The sequence below is a fragment of the Lepidochelys kempii genome, chromosome 1, assembly GCF_965140285.1.
Source record: "Lepidochelys kempii isolate rLepKem1 chromosome 1, rLepKem1.hap1, whole genome shotgun sequence".
NCBI classification, from domain to species: Eukaryota; Metazoa; Chordata; order Testudines; family Cheloniidae; genus Lepidochelys; species Lepidochelys kempii.
In genome coordinates this window covers 338,382,501-338,407,192 of record NC_136380.1, presented here as the reverse complement: position 1 = coordinate 338,407,192, position 24,692 = coordinate 338,382,501, and the positions used below count along the sequence as shown (strand labels likewise).

At 45.0% G+C, this 24,692-nt stretch overlaps 1 protein-coding gene across 1 annotated transcript in view; it reads left to right on the top strand.

The window, feature by feature from the left end:
• The first annotated feature begins 12,407 nt into the window (after window positions 1–12,407).
• Window positions 12,408–24,692, top strand: part of MCM10 (minichromosome maintenance 10 replication initiation factor) — a 33,916-nt gene continuing 21,631 nt past the window's right edge. Inside the window, exons 1-8 of the mRNA XM_073328741.2 lie at window positions 12,408–12,481; window positions 15,557–15,611; window positions 17,962–18,288; window positions 19,267–19,371; window positions 20,090–20,224; window positions 20,599–20,773; window positions 21,847–22,012; window positions 23,466–23,633. Coding sequence (XP_073184842.2) covers window positions 15,605–15,611; window positions 17,962–18,288; window positions 19,267–19,371; window positions 20,090–20,224; window positions 20,599–20,773; window positions 21,847–22,012; window positions 23,466–23,633 — 1,083 coding nt within the window. The 5' untranslated portion in view covers window positions 12,408–12,481; window positions 15,557–15,604. The remainder of the gene's footprint in view (window positions 12,482–15,556; window positions 15,612–17,961; window positions 18,289–19,266; window positions 19,372–20,089; window positions 20,225–20,598; window positions 20,774–21,846; window positions 22,013–23,465; window positions 23,634–24,692) is intronic.

The window sequence follows — 24,692 nt, the reverse complement described above, 5'->3', positions numbered from 1 at the left end:
AGCCTACCCCTTACTCGCCTGGTTCGTGAAGCCATACACCAGCCACCTCAACAGCACCAGTGAGAGATGCGACTACAGACTCAGCAGGTGCAGAATGGCAGTTGAATGTGCTTGTGGTAGATTGAAAAGGCGCTGGCGCTGTTTACGCACCTGAATCTCAGTGAGAAAAATATCCCAATGAATATAGCTGCCTGTTGTGTCCTGTATAATGTTTGTGAAGCGAAGAGGGGAAATTTCCTGCAGGGATGCAGGTGGAGCGACTGGGGTTTGAACAGCCAGGCACAAGAACTAGCGGATGTGCTCAATGAGGGGCTACATGGGTTAGGGAGGCTTTGAAAGTACACTTTTAACAGTGAACCACAGTAATGTGGTGTACTGTGCTCAAACTGGGGCAGCAGTTTGGGGGCTTGTTAGGAATTGTGTGGTGCTTTTTACACACTCTGTCACTGATATATGCACAAGTACCTATTAATGTTGTGGGGGTTGTTATACATTTATGACAACTGCCATGTTTAGCACTAATCCGATGGGCTCTGGGGGTACAAGACTGATTTTCACTGCCAGCAGGCATTATATACAATGTGTATACTAATAAACTAATAAAAGATGAATAACTAGCAAAACAAGAGTTTTACTCTGTAACAAAAACAGCATCTAACAAAAAAATCGGAAGGACATAATAGCAAAATTTGGGAACCTTAATAAATAAGGGAAAGAAACACGGATGTCTGTTATAGCTACACATACATCAACTGTAGCTCTCAAAGGTCAGTGTAGGTGACACAGTGGTTGTCCATGCTTTCCCCCGGTGTGGAGTGGTAGAGGTACGTGTGCTAGTCCTGAGGCCATGGGGAATGCTGAGGGGGTGAGTTAGGGAGGCAATGGGAGTTGGGACCAGGATGGTTGACCCTGGAGGTCCACAAAAGTCTGCAGTATCTGAGTGCTGATGGAGAAGCCCCATTACGTCCTGGTGCATCTCCGTCTCCTTTTGCTGTGCCTTTTCACTGCCTGCTCTTTCCTTCTCCATAGTCTTCAATATTCACCCTCCAGGCCCTCTGTTCAAGGTCTGATGCTGCACTGGCTTGAAGGATGTCCCCGAACATGGCCTCCTGCATCCTCTTTTTTCCCCTCCTGCTTATCTAGTCAGTCATTCTGCTGGTGTGGAGAGTGCCCCTTCAGCCACAATGGCTGCAGCTACAGATAAAACACACAAAGGTACCAATGTCAGGATAGTAGGAACAGAAACGAAAACTGATGCTTCAGAACTCTTCCCCGCCACCTTCCCTTGCTCCCCTAAAGTGTTAAACAAGGCAAGCTTATTGACGCTTCTGCTTTGGAGTTCCTGATCCTCATTGCCATTCTCAGCTCAGGCCACGGTGAATATGACCCATCAGGGAAACAGGGAATTGCTCAGTTGCACGTACAGGGCAATGGCACTGAATACTGGCACCGTTGTCCACAGGTGGTAGAGTTAGCTGATATCTCGCTCCTGAGAATAACAAAGGCAGAGAGAGCACAGCAGCTGCTGCTGTCCCAAAGTTGCCTGGGCCGACATGCCACTAGCCTGTTTACTGCAATTGTGTCTACCAAGTTATTGCAGACACAGGCATGCAGGGGTGTAATGAGGAAAGCCAAAGCACAATTGGAGTTGCAGCTAGCAAGAGATGTGAAGGGTAACAAGAAGGGTTTCTACAGGTATGTTAGCAACAAGAAGGTCAGGGAAAGTGTGGGCCCCTTACTGAATGGGGGAGGCAACCTCGTGACAGATGATGTGGAAAAGCTGAAGTACTCAATGCTTTTTTTTTTTTTTTTTTTTTGCCTCGGTCTTCACAGACAAGGTCAGCTCCCAGACTGCTGCACTGGGCAGCACAGTATGGGGAGAAGGTGAGCAGCCCTCAGTGGTGAAAGAACAGGTTAAGAACTATTTAGAAAAGCTGGACATGCACAAGTCCCTGGGGCTGGATCTAATGCAGCTGAGGGAGTTGGCTGATGTGATTGTGGAACCATTAGCCATTATCTTTGAAAACTCGTGGCGATCAGGGGAGGACCCGGATAATTGGAAAAAGGCAAATATAGTGCCCATTTTTTAAAAAGGGAAGAAGGTGAATCTGAGGAACTACACACCGGTCAGCCTCACCTCAGTCCCTGGAAAAATCATGGAGCAGGTCCTCAAGGAATCCATTTTGAAGTGCTTGGAGGAGAGGAAATGTGATCAGGAACAGTCAACATGGATTTACCACGGGCAAGTCATTCCTGACCAACCTGATTGCCTTCTATGATGAGATAACTGGTTTTGCGGATATGGGTAAAGCGGTGGATGTGACATATCTTGACTTTAGCAAAGCTTTTGATATGGTCTCCCACAGTATTCTTGCCAGCAAGTTAAAAAAGTCTGGATTGGATGAATGGACTAGAAGGTGGATAGAAAGCTGGCTAGATCGTCGGGCTCAATGGGTAGTGATCAACGGCTCGATATCTAGTTGGTAGTCAGTATCAAGCGGAGTGCCCCAGGGATCAGTCTTGGGGCTGGTTTTGTTCAACATCTTCATTAATGATCTGGATGGTGGGATGGATTGCACCCTCAGCAAGTTCGCGGATGACACTAAGCTGTGGGGAGAGGTAGTTACACTGGAGAGTACGGATAGGGTCCAGAGTAACCTAGACAAATTGGAGGATTCGGCTAAAAGAAATCTGATGAGGTTCAACAAGGACAAGTGCAGAGTCCTGCACTTAGGACGGAAGAATCCCATGCACTGCTACAGACTAGGGCCCGACTGGATAAGCTGCAGTTCTGCAGAAAAGGACCTAGGGATTGCAGTGGAGGAGAAGCTGGATATGAGTCAACAGTGTGCCCTTGTTGCCAAGAAGGCTAATGGCATATTGGGCTACATTAGTAGAAGCATTGCCAGGGGATCGAGAGAAGTGATTATTTCCCCTCTATTCGGCACTGGTGAGACCACATCTGGAGTATTGCGTCCAGTTTTGGGGCCCCTAGTACAGAAAGGATGTGGACAAATTGGAGAGAGTCCAGCGGAGGGCAATGAAAATTATTAGGGGGCTGAGGCACATGACCTACGAGGAGAGGCGGAGGGAACTGGGCTTATTTAGTCTGCAGAAGAGTGAGGGGGGATTTGATAGCAGCCTTCAACTATCTGAAGGGGAGTTCCAAAGAGGATGGAGCTATGCTGTTCTTAGTGGTGGCAGATGACAGAATAAGGAGCAATGGTCTCAAGTTGCAGTGGGGGAGGTCTAGGTTGGATATTAGGAAAAACTATTTCACTAGGAGGGTGGTGAAGAAATCTCCATCTTTAGAGGTTTTCAAGGCCCTGCTTGACAAAGCCCTGGCTGGGATAATTTAGTTGGGGTAGGTCCTGCTTTGAGCAGAGGGTTGGACTAGATGACCTCCTGAGGTCTCTTCCAACCCTAATCTTCTATGATTCTATGATCACTGCCTGTCGCGGGGGAATGTCTTACCAGAGGAGGAGAAATAAGGCTGCCATCACTAGAAACTTTTGGGAGAGGATTGCAGTGTACCTCTATGGAAGTTCCATTGAGATCTCTCAGGAGGATTCAAGGGATGTCCCTGTGTACATGGATAAACTGCTTTGTGTGCCCTCCCTCCGCCTAACTCTAGATAGAGGGAAATGAAAAGAAGATAACAACTCTACCTCTCTTTGGTGTACCACTCCCGCCACTACAAGTGAAATAATGAAAAGTCAAAAAATACATCCTGCTAATTTGTGGTGCCATCCCTGTAATGGAAAATTGATTTACACATTTACATGAAGTTCCTTCCAATGCATCGGGCTCACCCGTGTTGACTAGCAGGACTGGCTGCATTGCAGTGGAGTTAAAAACAGATCCTGGCTTATGGAACAGCTGGATCTCCAGGCCCCTGTCTTTCATACCCCTCGTCCTCGCTGTTCATGACTCAGGCACCTCAGAAATATCCATGGTGGTGTATGTGGTGGGGGGAGTGGGATCTGCGCCAGGCATGGTACGCAGTTCATTGTAAAAGTGACACATCTGTAGCTTGGCACCAGATTGACTGTTGATGTCCCTGGCCTTCTAGTATGCCTGCCACAGTTCCTTGGCTTTCACGCAGCACTGCTGCTGGTCCTTGTATCCTTTCACATGCATCCCTTGAGCAAACTGCTCGTAGATGTTGATGTTTCTACAGCTGGTTTGGAACTCTGCCTGCGTAGCCTCTTCTCCATGCATGCCCAAGAGATGTAATAACCTCTGTCTACACTAGGCAGAAGTGCAGCTGGAGCGTGTAGCTGGCATGATCAGTTGGGCAGCTACGCATAACAATGGAGAGCCGATAGAGGTGTGCTCACCAATCTGGACAACCAGAAAAAGGAATTTCAAAAATGTGCAGAAGTTTTAAAGGGAGGGTGGTATCTGGTTTACGTGATCCCTGGGCAATGAAGCTCTCAGTTGTGACCAGAGCGGTCAGTGTCAAGCATTGTGGGACAGCTGCTGTTAGGATCGACATGAGTAATGCCGTCTGTGTTTGCGCAGTATCGACCTCTGTACAATGACTGTTGCTCAATGCTGCTTGAGGAGGTAATGTTACTATGTTAGCGTAATGGGGCACTTAAATTTGTCTCCCATCATTGTAAGTGTAGACACATGCACAACTAGGTCGATGCAAAGCAGCTTATGTTGACCTAGCTTTGTAGACCAGGTCTAATTGTCACAAATTTTTTAACTATGAATTACTTTGTGTCTGTTTTGCAAATGAAGAAACCCAGTTGTTAGAGATTCTGCATGTGATAGTAATTTGATAGAAGTACTGTAATTCAGCATTCTTCTGATAGAAGGTTAATGGAGCTGATTTAATAAAAGGAGCATTAGTCCTACTTGGAACATGGAAAATCCGTGCAAAAGGCCATAGTGAGAATTACCTATTCAACAATCAAGCCAATAATAATCATTTGTAAGTGGTTTGAGTTAAGTGGGGAGCTGGGTGTGAAGTGCGTCTGCAACGGCCAATCTACACATGGGGGAGGGATAGCTCAGTGGTTTGAGCATTGGCCCGCTAAACCCAGGGTTGTGAGTTCAATCCTTGAGGGGGCCATTTAGGGATCTGGGGCAAAAATTGGGGATGGTCCTGCTTTGAGCAGAGGGTTGGACCAGATGACCTCTGAGGTCCCTTCCAACCCTGATAGTCTATGATTCTATGATACACTGCAGCAGCATAACTACAGGGCTCTAGCAGTGCTGCTGTAGCACTATAGCATAGCTCAGGGGCCTCAAACCCCATTTACCTCAGGGCCAGCGCCAGTCCTCAAATACTCCCAGCGGGCCAATCATGTCACTGGAGATGGTGTTCGGAAAATAAAATGGTTATACTGTATTTTTTATTTCAAATTTCTTAGAAATAATAAAACTGTCAGACAACTTTATATAATTCTTTGCCTGCCAGAGAGTTTTTAGTGTTTGCCAGACACCTGGCAACGCTTCAGTTCTGTCAGTTTGTTGATGTTTGGCCTCAGTGACTGAGCAGTTGAAACCTCAGGATTGCAGCAAGGTGGGCGTCAGATAGTTGTGTTCGGTATTTTGACTTGTTTATGTTCATTGTGGGGAAAAATGTGGTGCTGCCTCCATGGCTGACTCTGCCCGGCAACTAACAATGGTATCTCTGTCCCTCTCCCCCAGCCAATGGTGGGGGGGCGGCGCCTGCAGCAGACATTGCCGGCAGCATGTCTGCCTGCGTGTCTCCTCCGCAGGCCGCAGCGGGGAGGTTCTAGGGCCACAGATGTTGGATCACCCCTGCATTTATATATAAGAAGTAGTGGTAGGCCGTTTGATATATATATGTTATAAGGATTCTTTCTTTCTTTTCTTTTCTTTTCTTTTCTTTCTTTCTCATTCTGTCCCTGCACAAACTGTATTCCCGTTTTGAGCTTACCTCTGTAAGAATTGCAAGGCCAAAGTGCTAATTATCTCAGGCTGCTACGGGGGACTGAGTTAAAGTTTGTGTTAGAAAGTGATAGGAATGGCCGTTACAAGACAGAGAGTCTGTACCAAGGAGTGATAAGAACTTCGAGAAAACAATGCTGCTCTTTGAAGCAACACACTCTCACCCCTGAGGTGCTTTATCATGTCTATGTAGATTTTTGTATAACAAGAGATGGAAAGGGAATTGGATTGAATTTGTTACACCCTAAAAGTCATGAAATTACATTTGAAATAGAAGAATGATGAGTGTATCAGAGTGAGTGTTTGAAACAGGTAATTGATTGGTTAGTTGATGGTGCCAACCTAAACCTAAGAATTATAACTCCAATATCGATGGGCTGAAGAGAATGCAGAGTGGAGATAACGGGATGACCCCCTGAGGGCAAACCGGAATCCACCCGAGCGCATCAAGGAAGGACAGAAGAACTGAAGATAACACCCAGCCATCATGGAGCCGTCATGAATGTACCATCTGATGATTGAACTGATTAATGGTCATCTCGAGTGTAACATCAGCATGATGAAGCAACCTCCATAGACTTGTACTGGGCCAAAGACCTATAAAGACAGAACCAAGGGATTGGGTTCTTTGAGTCTGGTTCTGCGACCACCCTCCAGGAGCATCAGATGCGTATCTGACCACGACTTGGCTCCACCCTCGTGTCCGGGCCACCTGGCCAGTGACATGGCATGAGCAACCCTTAGGCTGGAAACTATAACAACTCTGCAGAACCTGTGTGAATGTTTGTATGAGTGAATAGTTATAGTGATTGCATTTGCTGATTTTCTGTTGTATTTACAATAAACGCGGCATTTTGCCTTATCCCTCTTATAGGATCCTATTGGTATTATTTTATTAGTGTAACACAGATGGCCTGCGGGCTGGGACTTTGAGACCCTGATGTAGATGCTTCCTACATTGATGGAAAGGGTTTTTCCATCAAGATAGTTGATCTATCTTTCAAAGAGGTAGTGGCTAGGCTGGTAGGTACCTAGCTATGTGTTCACTGGCGATTAGCTCAGCTTAACTATGTTGCAAACAAATAGTTCAACAACCAACTCAGAGATGGACAAATTGCACCAGTCACCAAGTCCCATTATCTTCAAGCAGAGTCTGCAGCTACACTCTCTGTTAGCTGTGTTTTGCTCTTCTCTGAAACAATGACAGGTTTCAGAGTAACAGCCGTGTTAGTCTGTATTCGCAAAAAGAAAAGGAGTACTTGTGGCACCTTAGAGACTAACCAATTTATTTGAGCATAAGCTTTCGTGAGCTACAGCTCACTTCATCAGATGCATACTGTGGAAAGTGTAGAAGATCTTTTTATACACACAAAGCATGAAAAAATACCTCCCCCCACCCCACTCTCCTGCTGGTAATAGCTTATCTAAAGTGATCACTCTCCTTACAATGTGTATGATAACCAAGTTGGGCCATTTCCAGCACAAATCCAGGTTTTCTCTTCTTCCCCCCCCCCCCCCAAACACACACAAACCCACTCTCCTGTTGGTAAAAACCCTGTATTTGTGCTGGAAATGGCCCAACTTGATTATCATACACATTGTAAGGAGAGTGGTCACTTTAGATAAGCTATTACCAATAGGAGAGTGGATTTGTGTGTGTTTTTGGGGGGGGAGACGAGAGAACCTGGATTTGTGCTGGAAATGGCCCAACTTGATTATCATACATGTTGTAAGGAGAAAAGAAAAGGAGTACTTGTGGCACCTTAGAGACTAACCAATTTATTAGAGCATAAGCTTTCGTGAGCTACAGCTCACTTCATCAGATGCATATCGTGGAAACTGCAGCAGACTTTATATATACACAGAGAATATGAACCAATACCTCCTCCCACCCCACTGTCCTGCTGGTAATAGCTTATCTAAAGTGATCATGAGGTGGGCCATTTCCAGCACAAATCCAGGTTTATAGATTTCCACTCCATACGGCTAAATGCAGTGCCTTGCATAATGACAGGTTTCAGAGTAACAGCCGTGTTAATGGCCCACCTGATGATCACTTTAGATAAGCTATTACCAGCAGGACAGTGGGGTGGGAGGAGGTATTGGTTCATATTCTCTGTGTATATATAAAGTCTGCTGCAGTTTCCACGATATGCATCTGATGAAGTGAGCTGTAGCTCACGAAAGCTTATGCTCTAATAAATTGGTTAGTCTCTAAGGTGCCACAAGTACTCCTTTTCTTTTTGCGAATACAGACTAACACGGCTGTTACTCTGAAACCTGTCATTGTAAGGAGAGTGATCACTTTAGATAAGCTATTACCAGCAGGAGAGTGGGGTGGGGGGAGGTATTTTTTCATGCTTTGTGTGTATAAAAAGATCTTCTACACTTTCCACAGTATGCATCCGATGAAGTGAGCTGTAGCTTACGAAAGCTTATGCTCAAATAAATTGGTTAGTCGCTAAGGTGCCACAAGTACTCCTTTTCTTTTTTCTCTGAAACAGTTACCCCAAGTTTCTATATTTGAGTTACTCCCTGCTTGAGCTAGTTTAGCTAAAGTGACAGGCTAAACTGCACTGCAACACTTGAATTACACAGAGTGATTGGATTAGCAGCTAACTCAAAGTCATGATAAAGGGAGATGTTGGGGTGCATTCTCGAGACTCCTGTACCTAGAACATAAGAATGGCCATACTGGGTCAGACCAAAGGTCCATCCAGCCCAGTATCTTGTCTTCCGACAGTGGCCAATGCAGGTGCTCCAGAGGGAATGAACAGAACAGGTAATCATCAAGTGATCCATCCGCTGTTGCCCATTCCCAGCTTCTGGCAAACAGAGGCCAGGAATGTCATCCCTGCCCATCCTGGATAATAGCCATTGATGGACCTATCCTCCATGAATTTATCTAGTTCTTTTTTGATCCCTGTTATAGTCTTGGCCTTCACAACATCCTCTGGCAAAGAGTTCCACAGGTTGACTGTGCATTGTGTGAAGAAATGCTTCCTTTTGTTTGTTTTAAACTTGCTGGCTATTAATTTCATTTGGTGACCCTTAGTTCTTGTGTTATGAGAAGGAATAAATAATACTTCCTTATTTACTTTCTCCACACCAGTCATGATTTTATAGACCTCTATCATATCCCCCATTAGTCATCTCTTTTTCCAAGATAAAAGTCCCAATCTTATTAATCTCTACTCATACAGAAGCTGTTCCATATTGTAAGTAGAGTCAGAATGGCTCTACCCTGACATCTGGTGGTGAGATGTGGAAAGGACTTCAGGGGCTGATCTCGTTTGCCTGGGCACACCCACCCTGTCTAGCATGATGGACTGCTTGCCCAAATGGTCACTTTGGCTGCTGTGGGATCCCCAGTCTCTCTGTTATTGGGGCAGGAGTAATAAAGTGTTGTTATCCTGGTTATGTGAATCAAGGACAGTAGAACTGTACTTGGCATTTTATGACGGAGGGACTCGCCCTCAACTATGTAGCACTCGCTGGGCAAGGGACATGGGTTCCAAAACCCAGTGAATGGAGAGAGGCTGGGGACAGGTATGTGTACCTGGTAGTGTGGGCCTATTCTTATTCTGAGGGCTTTAAATGCTATTTTGACCCCTCCACTGTGTAATAACAGAGCTAATTTTGGCTCCATTAGGAGTCTTGTTACATGCTGCAGAGCTGAAATCACTGTTACCTTGGTCTAAGCATTAGACCTATTTTGGACTAGCACTGAGGTTCCCCTACTACCAGTTAAGAGTCACTGAGAGCTGAAATCACTAAAGAGCTGAAGTTACTAAGAGTTGAGATCACTGAGAGCTGTGTTAAGTCGGGAGTGGGGGGGCCTGAAGACAAGTTGGTGAGCAGACAGCAGGACCCCATGGAGAGGCGTGGCACTTGGCCATCGACCCAGCAGTGGAGCATGTAAGATGACCCCACATACCTCCCTCCACTTCCACACAGGCTGGGAGGTAAATTCTGCAGATGAACTTCTGGACTCTGGGGGGCTGCACTGACCTAGGACAGAAACTGGGGGGGGAGGGGTGACTATTGGGTTGCTGGACTTAAGACCCTGAGGGGAAAAGGACACTGCCAAACTTACTTGGGGGTGGGTCTTTTGCTCATGGTTGGTGTTATGAATCCTGTTTGTGGTATTTCTCCAACATAATGCCACATTGTTTCCCTCCTTTATTAAAAGGCTTTTGCTACACTCAGACTCTGTGCTTGCGAGCAGGGAAGTATTGCCTCTTAAAGATGCCCAGGGGGGTGGTATGTAATTGTCCCAGGTCACTGGGTTGGGGCTTGAGCCGGTTTTGCATTGCGTTATTGAAACGGAACCCCTAGATACTGAACCCAGCCCTTGTTGCTGCCAACTCTGACGGGCAGAAGAGTTACAATATGTTTAATCATTTTTGTTGCCCTTTTCTGAACCTTTTTCAGTTCCAATATATCTTTTTTGAGATGGGGTTACCACATCTGCATGCAGTATTCAAGATGTGGGTGTGGATTTATATAGAGGCAATATGATATTTTCTGTCTTCTTATCTATACCTTTCTTAATGATTTCCAACATTCTGTTTGCTTTTTTGACTGCCGCTGTACATTGAGTGGATGTTTTCAGAGAACTATCCACAATGACTCCAAGATCTCTTTCTTGAGTGGCAACAGCTAATTTAGACCCCATCATTTTGTATGTATAGTTGGGATTATGTTTTGGTATGTGCATTACTTTGCATTCATCAACACTGAATTTAATCTGCCATTTTGTTGCCCAGTCATCCAGTTCTGTGAGATCCCTTTGTAGCAATTTGCAATCTGCTTTGGACTTAACTATCCTGAGTAGTTTTGTATCATCTGCAAATTTTGCCACTTCACTGTTTACCCCCTTTTCCAGATCATTTATGAATATATTGAATAGTACTGGTCTCAGTACAGAGCCCTGGGTCTATTTACCTCTCTCCATTCTGAAAACTCATATTTTTTTCCAACCCTTTGTTTTCTATATTTTAACCAATTACTGATCCATGAGAGGACCTTCCCTCTTATCCCATGACAGCTTACTATGCTTAAGAACTTTTGGTGAGGGTCCTTGTCAAAGGCTTTCTAAATATCTAAGTACACTATATCCACTGGGTCCTGCTTGTCCACATGCATGCTGACCCCCTCAAAGAATTCTAGTAGATTGGTGAGGCATGATTTCCCTTTACAAAAACCATGTGGACTCTTCCCCAACAAATTATGTTCATCTATGTGTCTGACAATTCTGTTTTGTGTGCGTGTGTAATCCGTTGGTTCAACGATGACGTTTTCATGCTATCTCTTTTTGTGGATTCTGGAGTGACTCTGAAGTCCAAAGCGTGACACGCATGCTCGTGAGCAGATTGGGCAGACAAAGTTATTGGTGAGCATCTTGGTAGAAATAGCCATAGTATGACACTTTTCCCTTGCAGCTAACGATTGATTATTTCTGTCCTCTTCAAAGGCTTACACACATTCAGTGGCACTATTCATATGTGTGTTTGCAGGATCATACCTGACTATACATGGGAAATGTTGAAACAGACTGCACACATTTTTTTTTTTTTTTGGCAAATTCACAATGCAAGCAAATTATAAATGAGATTTCTTTTCAATTACAATAATCCCTAGGTGCTACTTTAAATAGGCAGACTGTAATTCTCTCCCTTGGAATTACAATCTGAAGCAGAGCAAACTGCTCCTGGCTGGCTGGCAGCTGAGCTGGTCTGGGTTCCAAAAATTGTACGGAGTTGGGGAATGGTGGCCTGTGTGGATGCAGGGGAGTGGTTTAGGCTAGGTGCCAGCCAGCTCCCCAGGAGCAGGGGGCATCATACTGGGGTGTCCAGCAGTTTTCTCTTGGGACACAGAGATTGGTGTGCTAGAGGGCCATGCAGCTGCCCCTTGGGGCATGGTGATGTCTTGGGATGCTGAGGCATTCCACTGGGAATGGGTTTGACATACATGCGGGATGTCCCATTGCAGTGGGGTAAGAGTGTGGCAATATGGCAGCCCTTTCGTGTAGCACCACCGCTGCACTTGGTGACGTGCAGCAGTCTGTAGGGTGACCTATTGGTCTGATGTCATCACCCTGCTTTCTGTGACATCGGCAGGCAGTTTCCCATGACATCATCATTATGGTGCTTGGTCAGCGGCCAGTGCTTTAGTGGTTTTTGCCCAGCGAGGTTGCGCCAAGGCTTCCAGGCGGAAGAACGAGGAGCTCAAGGCAGGCATTTAACAAACATTAGTCCCAAAGAGGCAGCCCTCGAGCAGGATACATGCCTGCCCCTAAGCAAGATGGCACCACTGGCTTCACAACACTACTCTACCATACGCAGGACTGCGCCGCCCTTAATAAAGATGGCGCAGTTCCCACCGTTCGCCGTTCTGCGGGCCAGAGATGCTGTACGCATGCGCAGCACTCCAGCGTCTGTCCCCTGGCCGGGGAGGCAGTTGCGCCTGCGTGTGACCCGAGAGGCGAGGGGGCGGGGCCTAGTTAGAATTTTGGCGGGTGACCCGGCTGAGGGGAGCGGAGCTGGGCGCGGTAAGTGCGGGGCCTGCCCGGAGCAGGAGATCGGGGGCCGTTAGAGGAGGAGGAAGAGGGGTCGGGGATCTGCGGGAGTCCCGGCGACCGGGGTTGTGGATTCCTGGGCAGGGGTCTCCGAGGGGCGAGAGGGGGACACGGGGTCTGTGCTCGGGGAGGGGGATTCGGGGGCAGGGGTCCCAGGCGGGGAAGGATCGGGGGTCTCAGGGGGGGAGGGATCCCCTTGTCATCTCAGGAGGGTCGCTGAGGGAGGAGCCCCGCGGGGGCAAGGATCGGGTCGGGGGGGACTCCAGGAGGAGAGGAGATCCGGGCTGTGGATTGCCTGGGTGGGAGAAGGGGGCTGGGGATCCCTGGGGGCGGGAGGGGGAGTCCCGTGGGGGGCAGGTTCGGTGCTGGGGGATGTGGAGTCGGGGTGCGGGGATGGCTCTGGCGGCGCCCAGGGAAGGGAAGGGGCGGGGGGAAGAGTCATGGATAGTTCTGGGAGGTGTCTCTGTCTGGATGCTCATGAGGCCGGTCACGGCTGTGAAGCATCTCGCAGGTGATTCAAAGAGATGGGGAATGGGTCAGAAATGAAACCAGCTCCTCCCTGACTGCTCCCCACGCACCCTGCAGGGTAACCGGGGAGCCCCACGCTGCACCCGATCTCCTGATGTACTCCCTTTTCCATGGGGTGATGATTAAAATGTTATGGCTCCAGCTCCCTTTGCCTTGCTGCGTGTGGCTGTGTGCCAGGATGGACCTCAGCATTGTTTGGATGTGGGAGGGGGCAGGAGGTTGAGGCACTAGATGGGGTGAGGCGGGCTCTGGGCGGTGCTTACCTGGTGGGCTTCCCAGAAGTGGTGACATCCCCCTCGCTCAGCTGCTAGGCAGAGGCGTGGCCAGGCAGCTCTGCGGGCTGCCTTTGCCTGCAGACACCTCCCCCGCAGCTCCCGTTGGCGGTGGTTCCTGGCCAATGGGAGCTGTGAAGCCAGTGCTCTGGGTGGGGGCAGCCCGCAGAGCCGAGCGGGGGGGATGTCGCCACTTCCGAAGAGCCCCCTGGGTAAGCACCGCCTAGAGCCTGCCTCACCCTGTCCGGTGCCCCAACCCCCTGCTCCCTGCCACACGGGGATGGGGTGCAGCACGGTGACCCGAGACTGCCCCAGCAGGGGCCAGTGCATCTGGTGTAGGCAGGGGCTGCCTGAGCTGCCCCTGAGCAAGGTGCACCGGCCGCTGCAGAAGTCATGGAAAGTCACGGAATCCGTGACTTCCTTGACAAACTTGCAGCCTTAAACATTATCACTTTGGCTGAAACTTCTCAAGCAGCTTTAGAGTTTACAGCAAACATTTCTTAGGGGTGGTTTACACTAGGAGCTTACATGGGTTTAGCTATGTCTTTCAGGGGTGTGAAAATTCCACCCCCCTGAGAGATGTACATATACCAACCTAACCCCTGGTGTAGACAACACTAGGTCAACAGAAGAATTTTTCCGTCGACCCCTCTCAGGGAGGTGGATGGAGTACCTACACCGGCGAACATAGGTAGTGTCTACACTGAAGCGCTACATAACCATAGATCTCTGTGTGTGTATAAGAAACTGTGCTACTTGATATTAGTAGTTCTTGTTCTGCCATCACCCACTCTATTTTTGCTGTCCCTTGTATCTTATTTTCTGACTTCAGGAGTTAAACTCTTTGGGGTATGGGGCCATATCTGTTTTTCTCAGTAATGCTCCTGGCACACTTTTGGGTGCTGCACCCAATTTCATTTATCCACTTGACTCTTCAGTGCTGACCAAATGATGTTTTCCCCATTAAATAAACTTTCCAGATTATTGTTTGATGATCTCTAAAGCAGTGTTCAATGTCTTTGAAGAAATCTGCTTGTCCAGTAACCTATAATAAGCAATAGGAGAAACTGAGTTCTTCCCACGCACCACCACTTGTTTCCTGTCTAATTAATAATATCAAAGTTTGGTGCTCCAGATTTCTAGGGAAGTGTCCATATGTTTGGATCATCATCCTGAAATATACTGAAATACTCATATACTGAAATAATCATATACTGAAATAAAAACGGGTCCATCTATTTTAATGACTGTGTGTTGAAAGAAGCACAAGAAACCTAGAAATAAAACACAGATTTATAAGAGTGAGAGTGATTAACCATTAGAACAAACTATCAAAGGAAGTGGTGGATTCTCCATCTCTTGAAGCTTTCAAATCAAAACTGGATGCCTTTCTGGAAGATACTCTATAATAAAACACAAGTTATTTGGTTCAATACAGGAGTAAGTGGATGAAACTCTATGGGTTGTGTTACACAGGAGGTCCAAATAGGAGAGCCATTGGTCCCTTCAGGCTTTAAAAATCTATGAATCTATTAACATGTTTGGGTGGTTTGTTTTTTAAATAAGGAACCTAATGTTCTGATGCTGCAAAGAGCTCAGCATGGAGCCCAATTGACTTCAGTTGTTGACCTTGGGCCTGCATGTAGCTCACTGCAGGATCAGAATCTAAATGCAGAAAAATGAAATGCAACATTATAGAGATCTTAAACCAAAAATTAGAGTTCACATAAGATGAGACACAAAAAGTAAGCATAGTAAATAGAGGAACTGGGGAAGAAACACTTGCTAAAGGGAGGTGGGCATGGTTTGTAAGTTACTTCTGAGTTACTTTGGTATAAATGTGAGCCTGTAATTCAGTGTCCCTACAATAAGAAACCAATGATAGTTTATGGACTAAGAAATCATATGTACATGCAAAGTAGAGGAGATAAGCTCACCATGTTGAGGGAGCCTGTGTTGTCTAATGGTTAAATCATGGGACTGGATTCTCATCCCTGCTCTGCCATTAATTTGCTATGTAGTGGTATAGAAGTGTAAACTATTTCAGTTGGAAGTTTTGAGAGGATTATTATCATCTGTGCATAGGGGGTTGGTGAAATAAGGAAGTGGCCAAGACAGCAACAATTGCAGTTCTAAATAGTTAAACACATTAAGAAATCTTTGGATTTGTGTCCCCAGTTTATGCATTGAATCCTTGTTTTATTTGTCATTCAAGTTAACAAGATTGCTGCTTTTCTCTCCCTAACAGCTGAGATTCTTCCTTTGGGGACTCTGCTGAAGAAGTCCTGTTGAAATCATGGATGGTGAGAAATGCAGTTTTCCTTCCCCCCGCTTTCCTTTTACATCTAGGGCCAATAAATGAGTGTAGTTAATGAGTTCAGAGTTAATGAGTTCATGGTTGTAAACTGCATTTAACTAGTGTAAAATTAAATGACAGTAATTGTTTATTAGCAGATGCCTTTGAGGTCCAGAGACTAAGGCTATGTCTACCCTAGCACTTTTATTGTTAAAACTTTTGTCGGTCGGGTGTAGAAAAAACACACCCCTGAATGACAAAAGTTTCACCAACAAAAGTGCCAGTGTGGACAGCACTATGTTGGCGGGAGACACTCTCCCGCCAACATAGCAACTGCCGCTCGTTGGGGGTGGTTTAATTATGCCGGCCGGAGAGCTCTCTCCCGCCAGCATAGAGCAGCTACACAGGAGACCTTATAGTGGCACAGCTCCAACAGTACAGCTGTGCCGCTATAAGGTCTGTAGTGTAGAAGTATCCGAAATCCCCTACCAATCTATACAAAATGCCTCCTTCAATTGGGCTGCTTTGGCACATCTTGTTATATCGATAAAATAAAAACCAGCAGGATCTTACTAAAGGGGAAAAGGCAAAATGCCACATTTATTGTGAATACAGAAAGAATCATAGTAAGCAGTTAGTTATAGCTATAACATTCCATTCAATCTCATATTTATTCACACATTCATTCATACACACACACACACAGAGGTTCTGCGAGGTTGTTATCATAGTTACCAGCCTTGGAGTTGCTCATGCCAAGCCACTTGCCAGGTGGCCTGGACATGAGGAGGGAGCAGGGCCTTGTCAGATGCTCATCTGATGCTCCTGGAAGTTGGTTTGCAGAATCAGACCCCAAAGTTCTCACTTTCTAGAGTCCATTTTTATAGGAATTTCTTCCTATGCCAGTCTATGGGAATTGCTTCATCATGCTGTTGCTGAATCAATCAGCAGATAGCACATTCCTGATGACTCCATGCTGCCGGGTGTTATCTTGTTCTTTGGTTCTCCCATTCTTGAGGCTGTTGGGTGGATTCCAGTCTGCCCTCCGGGGGTCCTCTGGTTATTTCCACTTGACGCCATCTTCAGCCAATGGACGCTGGATTCTTAGGCTGGCACCTCCCTGATCATTCAGTTATTATCCACACCAAACATCCATTCACATACATCCTCTATCTCTATTTTAATCACAATTGTTAACAAAGTGAGATGAATACAACAAAAGGGTGGGGAGTCTCTGGGTGCTGTTTCTGTTGTTACAGAGTATTGCTTTGAGTCTCTCTCTCTGTGAACTGCTTTGAGAACAGACTCTGTCTCAGGATGTACTAACACAATTAGCAGCTTGCAAGTTTCACACAGAGAGGGAGAGAAACAGTACCAAAACCCAAGAGACCTCTTAATTAGTAATACCCTGGAATTTAAACTATGGGGAATCAAACTCATTTGTGATTTTAACACAGAACTTCTTTAATATGATCCAACAATCTTCAGCATCAAAGGCTAAATCACGCGATTGTTCTTTCCTTTGAATTTCATCTCCCCTCAGTCTGTTTCGTTCCTCTCTCTCTACTCATGTTTCTTTACTGCCTGGTCCCTTCTGGCCCTGCACATATTTCCTTGGTGCTTGATCCCCTTCTTCCCCAGACATGCTGCCCAGCTGCTTGGTCCCCAGGCTCTCCTGGATATGCTCCCCTTCTTCTTTGATCCCATTGATATTTCCTGCTGATGACTGGCAGTTCCACCCCCGCTAGTGGCTCTGATCCTTTTGGACAGCTCCTGTTTCTACTTTTTCAGACCTCCAGGCTCTTCTTTGTAATGAGGCTGCCAACAAGGAAATGCTAGCAAATTGGGGCCTGCCAGCTTTCTGCGGGCCATTGATGGACCACAGTTTGGAAGCCTGGGCAATAAACCAAAAATTAATCTAGAACTAAAATAATATAGAGCATACCTAACAAGCTGTAGAAATCTCCTGTCATTCACTGTGTTTCTGCCTGCAGCTCCAATGTACCTTTCTTGATCAACATAGCTGACAATTTCCGCTCCTTGCTTTGTTGTTTCCCATGTAATTTTTTTTATACATAACGAATTTTAAAGAAATAGTGTCTCAGATACATTGTTTTACATTAGACGAAGAGATTGGAAGCTATTCTGTATTGCATTGTTGTCTTCCTTTTTCCAACAGCAGATTTGCTTGGGGCTAACTTATGGTTTTATAAAAAAACCAGTGCTCTAATTACATCTAATTAGCGATCGACTTTTCTTTGTAATTAGATGTGATTGCAATATCTTGGGCACATATTACATTGCAGTTTTCCTTTAATTGGGCTGTGGTGACTCTTGGTTTGATTGGTTTGTTGCAGGTGATGAAGACTTGGAGCTGTTGGCTTCCCTGTTAGAAGAGAATGAGGTAGCTGAGGATGAGAATACTCCTGAAGAGACCACAGCTCACTCAGATGAGGCTGGAGAACCAGATGAGTATGATGAGCTGTTTGACGCAGAGGATGATGCATCCTACACCGAGGAGGTTGATGCTGAGGAGAGTGAAGCCAGTGAGCAGAAGGAAAATGCATCTGCGTTGTTTGGAGATGTGGATGACCTGACAGAAGAAGAGGAAGAAACTGTACAGGAAATACCCTGTTCTCCAGCTCTCAATCAGGAGAAGGAGAAAAACAATCAAGATTTGCAAGGTTTGCTAAACAGCAATTTTTGTCTGATTTGTCATACCCTTCAAGCTCATGACCTTCAAATATATATAGTCTCTTTACAAGCTGCGGGGATCACTAGAGAGCTGATTGGGGTGTACCAGAGGGCTCACGGGATTGGTTAGGGATATAGAGCTCTTCCTCTCAAGTCTCCAGTTCAACTCCAGCCCTGTGGGGAAGTGGTTGAAAGCGCTCATGAAGACTCTTGAGTGGCCTGGGTTAAGTAAGTATATTGGGGTTAGTCCAGTTTTAAATGTCCACATGGCAAAATTTACCATCCCAAATGCCACCTTTGTCAATAGAGAGACCAAGGACTGAATGAGCCCGTTCTATGGACAAAGAGTTCTTCACCCTCTAGGGCTGTCACTCTGGCACCTTTCACCAGTACAAAAAAAATAATCACACACTTAAACTTCAACAACAGGCAGTTCATCAGAACTGCTTCTTGTGTGTTTATTGATCTTTGGGGCTGAATCTGATTGCATTGGTTAAAGTCTTAATATAAAAATGAGCATCAGAGTAACTTAAAGGGGTAGTATCAATGCTATTGTTACTATGCTAAGTTGAGCCATGGAGACACACACCTGTTGCCAATCGCAGCTGTACGGTCCAGTCCTGGTACTTTTGAAGCTGGTACTGAGTACTCTCACTTCATTGCTTGTATTGAGAGGAAATATTAATGCACATGGCATAGCATCACCTAAGTAGTGTTGATTGTATGAAGAAATACCTTTGTTAAAGAAAAATTCAGCTCCAGTGGGGCTGCTGGGAAAGTCTGTGCTCCCTGTGAGCCTTACAGAACTTGAGCTTTCTTTTTATCATGGCGTCAGTCCTTTTTCTCTCTCCCCTTAGAATCACTTCTAAATTCCCATGATTTAGTAAAGCCACTAAGCTTCCAGTAATCTTGTAAATCTTAATCCATGCTGGTTTCCTGCTAGCTTCATTATTTCTTTTCTCTCCTAGACGAGCTGAGGAAATTGCAAGAGCAGATGAAGAAGTTACAGGAGCAGTTACAAATGACTGCAATTGGGCAGCCATCCAGCTCAGGCCCTCAGAAAAAAACCCTTGGTAACTAGGTTAATTAAACACATTTCTCATGTCTCCACATCCAAACTTGTATTTATAGTCAAGTCTTGCAGAAAACTAGGTGTCTAGGCAACTAGGCAAAAGCTGTCAACTAGTAGAAGGGGGCAGCCTGGTTGAGAGAACACAGGCCTGGGTTCTGTTCTTTGCTGCTACAAATTTCTTGTGTCACCTTGGGCAAGTCACTAAATCACTGACCCTCAGTTTCCCCATCTGTAAAATGGGGATGATGCTCTGGAGGGTGTTGTACTGACTCACGTGCATAAAGCTCTTTGAGGTCCTCTGATGGAAGCCGCTACATTGGAGCCCATTGTTGGTAGGTGGTACATTTCACACAATATACAGATCACATTGCTTTGTGGTGTTACTGTGAGTGACACACCTGTGTGGTGAATGTGGTAGGGATAAAAGGGAAGAGGGTCATATTTAGGGCTAGCAAAGTGTGTGTTGCCAGTGCTCCAGCTTAATACAGCCTAATGGTTCATTTGTACCTGCTGTCTTGAGTCACTGGAGGATGAATGGCTGGTTTCTACCCAGCTGTTACATTTCAAATGCAGGCTTCAGGAGCTGGCAGCTATATGGAAAGGTTTCCACGTTGAGACCTGTATTTAATTTATACAAGGATGTGTTTAGTTGGAGCAAGTATTAGAGTTTGTGTCCAGCCAATGAGGTCTCATTAATATTCTTTGTTTTTGTTGACCAGGTAAATCGCCCTGTATTCCCTTCAAAGAAAGGAAAACTCCGAAACTCCAGGAGTCACCATGTTTCTCTGCTCAGCTCAACGGCCCTTTATCAATAACCAAACAGGGAGCCCAGAAACCAAAACATTCACCATCAGGTATAGGTCTTAGTAACTAGGTTCTGGTGCAGTTAAGCTGCCTTAGCGCTATGCTGCTGTCTGGTAAATATTAGCTCTCGTCTGAGAATATGAAAGTTACACTGTAGATCTGAGGCACTGGCTTCGTCTCTTAAAGGAAACTGCGTCACTTGAGTCATTTACAAGTGAGCAGGAGTTAGTCCTTGAGATTCCACTACAGGGAACAATCTTGTACTTAGGAGGCACAGCTGACTAGCAGAATAAGTTTTTCTCCATCGCTACTGTGGGTAATATGGTCTAGGTTGGTGTCTCTTGTTAAGTTTTTAAATTGCTGAATTTTATAACTGAGAATATTGTTTTTCATTCGTTATGCAGATTTTCCTTCTTATTTACAGAGAATAAGAGTCCTCCTCCAAGGCCAATATCAAGTTCATCATTTCAACCACTCAGATCTACTCCTGGGAACAGGCCCAAAATGGCCACCAGAGACCGGACTCCTCAAGTGCAAGGGAGTTCCAGTGTGACTGATCAGCCAGTCTCTGTGGAAACCTTCTCTGGACTCAGATTAAGGTCAGTGACCCAAAGCTGTTCTGGATGTCAAGGGAACATTTTTAAATAACAGGAGAGATGTGATCCTTCTAATGGACTGTCCCAAAGGTTCTTCCTTTGTCAAATGTATTGTGAATGGGGATCTCGGGCTGTCAGACCAGGGTGAAATTTCTGGTTGGCAGTATTTTATAAATAGCTTTCCCATCCCAGAATGAATATTCTCTGATCAGGGTGGAATGTTAATAATCTAGCAGCAGCACTGGTAGGTAGTTCAGTAATTAGACAGCAACATCTCTGCTGGCTTATTTACCATTTTTTGTCCTCTTCTACAGATGCTAACCATGCTGTTTTCACCTAGAGTCCATTTCTAACAATGCAGTAATTTTATTAGACAGTGTGCTTAGAACTGCTTCTGTCACAATATGTTCAGAGATGGTGTGGAGGCAAGGGAGACATGATGGAGCCTGCTCCTGCTTCAATCAAAATGAATGGGTGTCTTGCTATGGACTTCAATGTGAGCAGGAGGGGGCCCTCAGGAGTTGACCCATATTCCCAATGCTTGTTGTGACCACAAAAGGTCTCTTGTTACTTGAAATGGCTTTCCTCATTGGAAAGAGCGGTGAATTTCAAACCCGCACTCATGCTTGGGCAGCAATATTGTTCAGTCCTTGCTGAAATGAATAGAATTAACCACAGATACAAGTTTAACTTGTTGTGTTGGTACTTGGACACAACTAATTACATCAGCAGCCTTCAAATATTTGTATGTTTAACACCAGTAACTGACAGGAATTGTTTCAGGTTTTCTAAGATTGTACAGCTAGGAGGAATGGGATGAAATCGGGTGCAGAACATACTTTTCATTGACTCCTATTAGACTGTGGAGTGATCTACCGGGGGGATGCTGGGCTCTTTAAGAACAGAGCACTACATACTGTACTCCCAAGAACAGTCCTGCAATGATGGTGGTTGGGGATGGGCTAGACAGTCTAATAGGTCTCTTGCTGTAATTTCATGAATGTAAAAGCTATTGATCATCTCCATGTATTGGTGCTAATGTTAGTGGTCTCTATATGCTCTGTTTCTTCATGTAGAAAACCCCGTGTGTCATCAGTGGAAATAGACAGGAAAATGGCTGGACGGAAACTGATCAGACTGTCTCAACTGCAAGGCAAGCTGGCTGGGGGGAATCTGGAGGAAACAGACTGGGTAACATTTGGAGTCATAATAAAGAAAATCACCCCTCAGAGCTCAAATAACGTAAGCAGTTTTGTTCTATTCTCAATTAAATGAGGGTATTTTCACTGACAGGCTAATTAGATTTTGCACATTTTGTCAGCCAACTCCACATTCTTGTTTTAATTAAAACAAGCTACTATATTACGTTTGAATATTCTCGGTAGTCTAGGTTAATTCAATGCTGCTAGTGTCAGCTCTCATATGAGAACCTGGATGCATGGCATAAGATTGTCACCTACAGAATGATGTATAAATCTGCTCATTCTGTTGTGGTACATGCATTCTGTAGGATTATTTCATCTTTATTATGACTTATATTGTTATGAATTGCTAAATTCACTAGTTTTGGCCCCCAGAAGAGCAGCTACCTCTATGAAAGCAGAATATTAAATAGATCACAATATTAAATAGCACCAAAAAAAATAAAACCTCCAAACTTCATTTTTATTCTTTATCCTCCAAATTTCAATCACGTGGTCCTGCAGTCCCAAAAGGTGAGCTGATGTCTAGCTCATGAAATCACAAGATAGAAAAGATCTGTTAGGTCACTCAGTCGTTTTCCCTTCCAATGAAGGCTTGGCAGAATTCAATTGTTATTATTTATAATTTTGAGAGATATCAATATTTATTTTTAAGCATTTTTTTCCCTATATTTATCCATTTAAATTTTCACAGTTGCAGGAAATTATGGAGGGGACAAACAATAACTAATGACAATAGATGTTGAGATTCAAAAAGTTAAAGGGTTATAAGTGTTAAAAAACAAATTGTCAACATCCCATGTCAAAATATACAAATATATACAAATATATACAAAGTACGTAGCTGAAAATCAAACTCTAATAAGTTCCCAAGCAGAATTTTTCTTTCTTTGCGTATTTGTAAATTTCGGTTATCATTATTGGAAATATTTTTTGTTGGTTTGTGTGTAAGGTGAAATAGATGTTTGTTGACATTTACCAATTAAAATTCAATCCTTCCAAGCCTACTTATCATAGACTTACTAGGGCTTTGTTCAATCTTGTTCTAAAAATGCCAAATCATGGGGCTTCTACCAGTTCACTTGTGATCATTCTACAAGCTAGTATTTTGTCATCAGACGACACGGAGCTGAACACAAGGTCTGTGTTCTAGATCCAGCTAGGTAGTCTTAGGCAAAACTCTGCCTCAATTTCATCATCTGTAAAATGGGGTCAACTCATACTGTACGGGATATTGCGGATTAATAAGAGTCTGTGTGAAGTGCTCTATAGCTATTAAGTATTGGTAACAGGAGCAAGAACAGCGGTCACAATTACATGTTTAACAATTACCTTTGTAAGTAAATAATGTTGTCATAGTATTCCCTAGCCTATACTAAATATAGAGAACAAAGGCAAAATAGTAACAAGTTTCGTGCAGATTGCGGTAAGCCTGGGCAATATCAGTGGTTTTCTTATTAAGATCTTAAAGGGAAAACCAATGTCTGTTCCAGGGCAAAACTTTCAGTATCTGGCGGCTGAACGACCTGCGTGATCTGAACAGCTGTGTCTCGTTGTTTTTGTTCGGTGATGTCCACAAAGAACACTGGAAGACAGACCAAGGCATGGTCATTGGGCTGCTCAATGCTAATCCCATGAAACCTAAAGAGGGCTCGGATGAGGTAAGAGTGTTTTTATTCTCTTGGACTCATAATTTTATTGGGCTGTCACTGGGAAATGTTTCAAAACACTTTGCCCAACTGATGTTGTAATTCAGAGTGCCCTCAGAAGGAAAAGTGCTAGGAAATTCATATCCCACCCTGCAATGCATTCTATAAAATACCTCCAGCCCTACCACAGCTCCTTGTCTTGTTTCCCTGGAACCCTGAGCATATAAAGCTGGGATTTCCTTTTCCTCACTTGACAATAAACAGATTATATGTCGAGAGGGTCTCTTAGAATCATAGAATATCAGGGTTGGAAGGGACCCCAGAAGGTCATCTAGTCCAACCCCCTGCTCGAAGCAGGACCAATTCCCAGTTAAATCATCCCAGCCAGGGCTTTGTCAAGCCTGACCTTAAAAACCTCTAAGGAAGGAGATTCTACCACCTCCCTAGGTAACGCATTCCAGTGTTTCACCACCCTCTTAGTGAAAAAGTTTTTCCTAATATCCAATCTAAACCTTCCCCACTGCAACTTGAGACCATTACTCCTCGTTCTGTCATCTGCTACCATTGAGAACAGTCTAGAGCCATCCTCTTTGGAACCCCCTTTCAGGTAGTTGAAAGCAGCTATCAAATCCCCCCTCATTCTTCTCTTCTGCAGGCTAAACAATCCCAGCTCCCTCAGCCTCTCCTCATAAGTCATGTGTTCTAGACCCCTAATCATTTTTGTTGCCCTTCGCTGGACTCTCTCCAATTTATCCACATCCTTCTTGAAGTGTGGGGCCCAAAACTGGACACAGTACTCCAGATGAGGCCTCACCAATGTCGAATAGAGGGGAACGATCACGTTCCTCGATCTGCTCTCTTGTTTTTCCCTTTTCTTTCCTTTTCCAGAAGGCTAGGAGTTTTTACCTCCTCTTTTCCGTTAGAGCCACTGTTTTTCAGTAATTCTCCCTGTACCTGATTTATGGGCATATAGCAGTATTTGACCCCTTGTCACAATGACCGCCAATCCGCTTCTGAGGAAGGCCAATACCCCTTCTGGTACAGGCGGTGCCTTGAACTGCGGTGGACAGT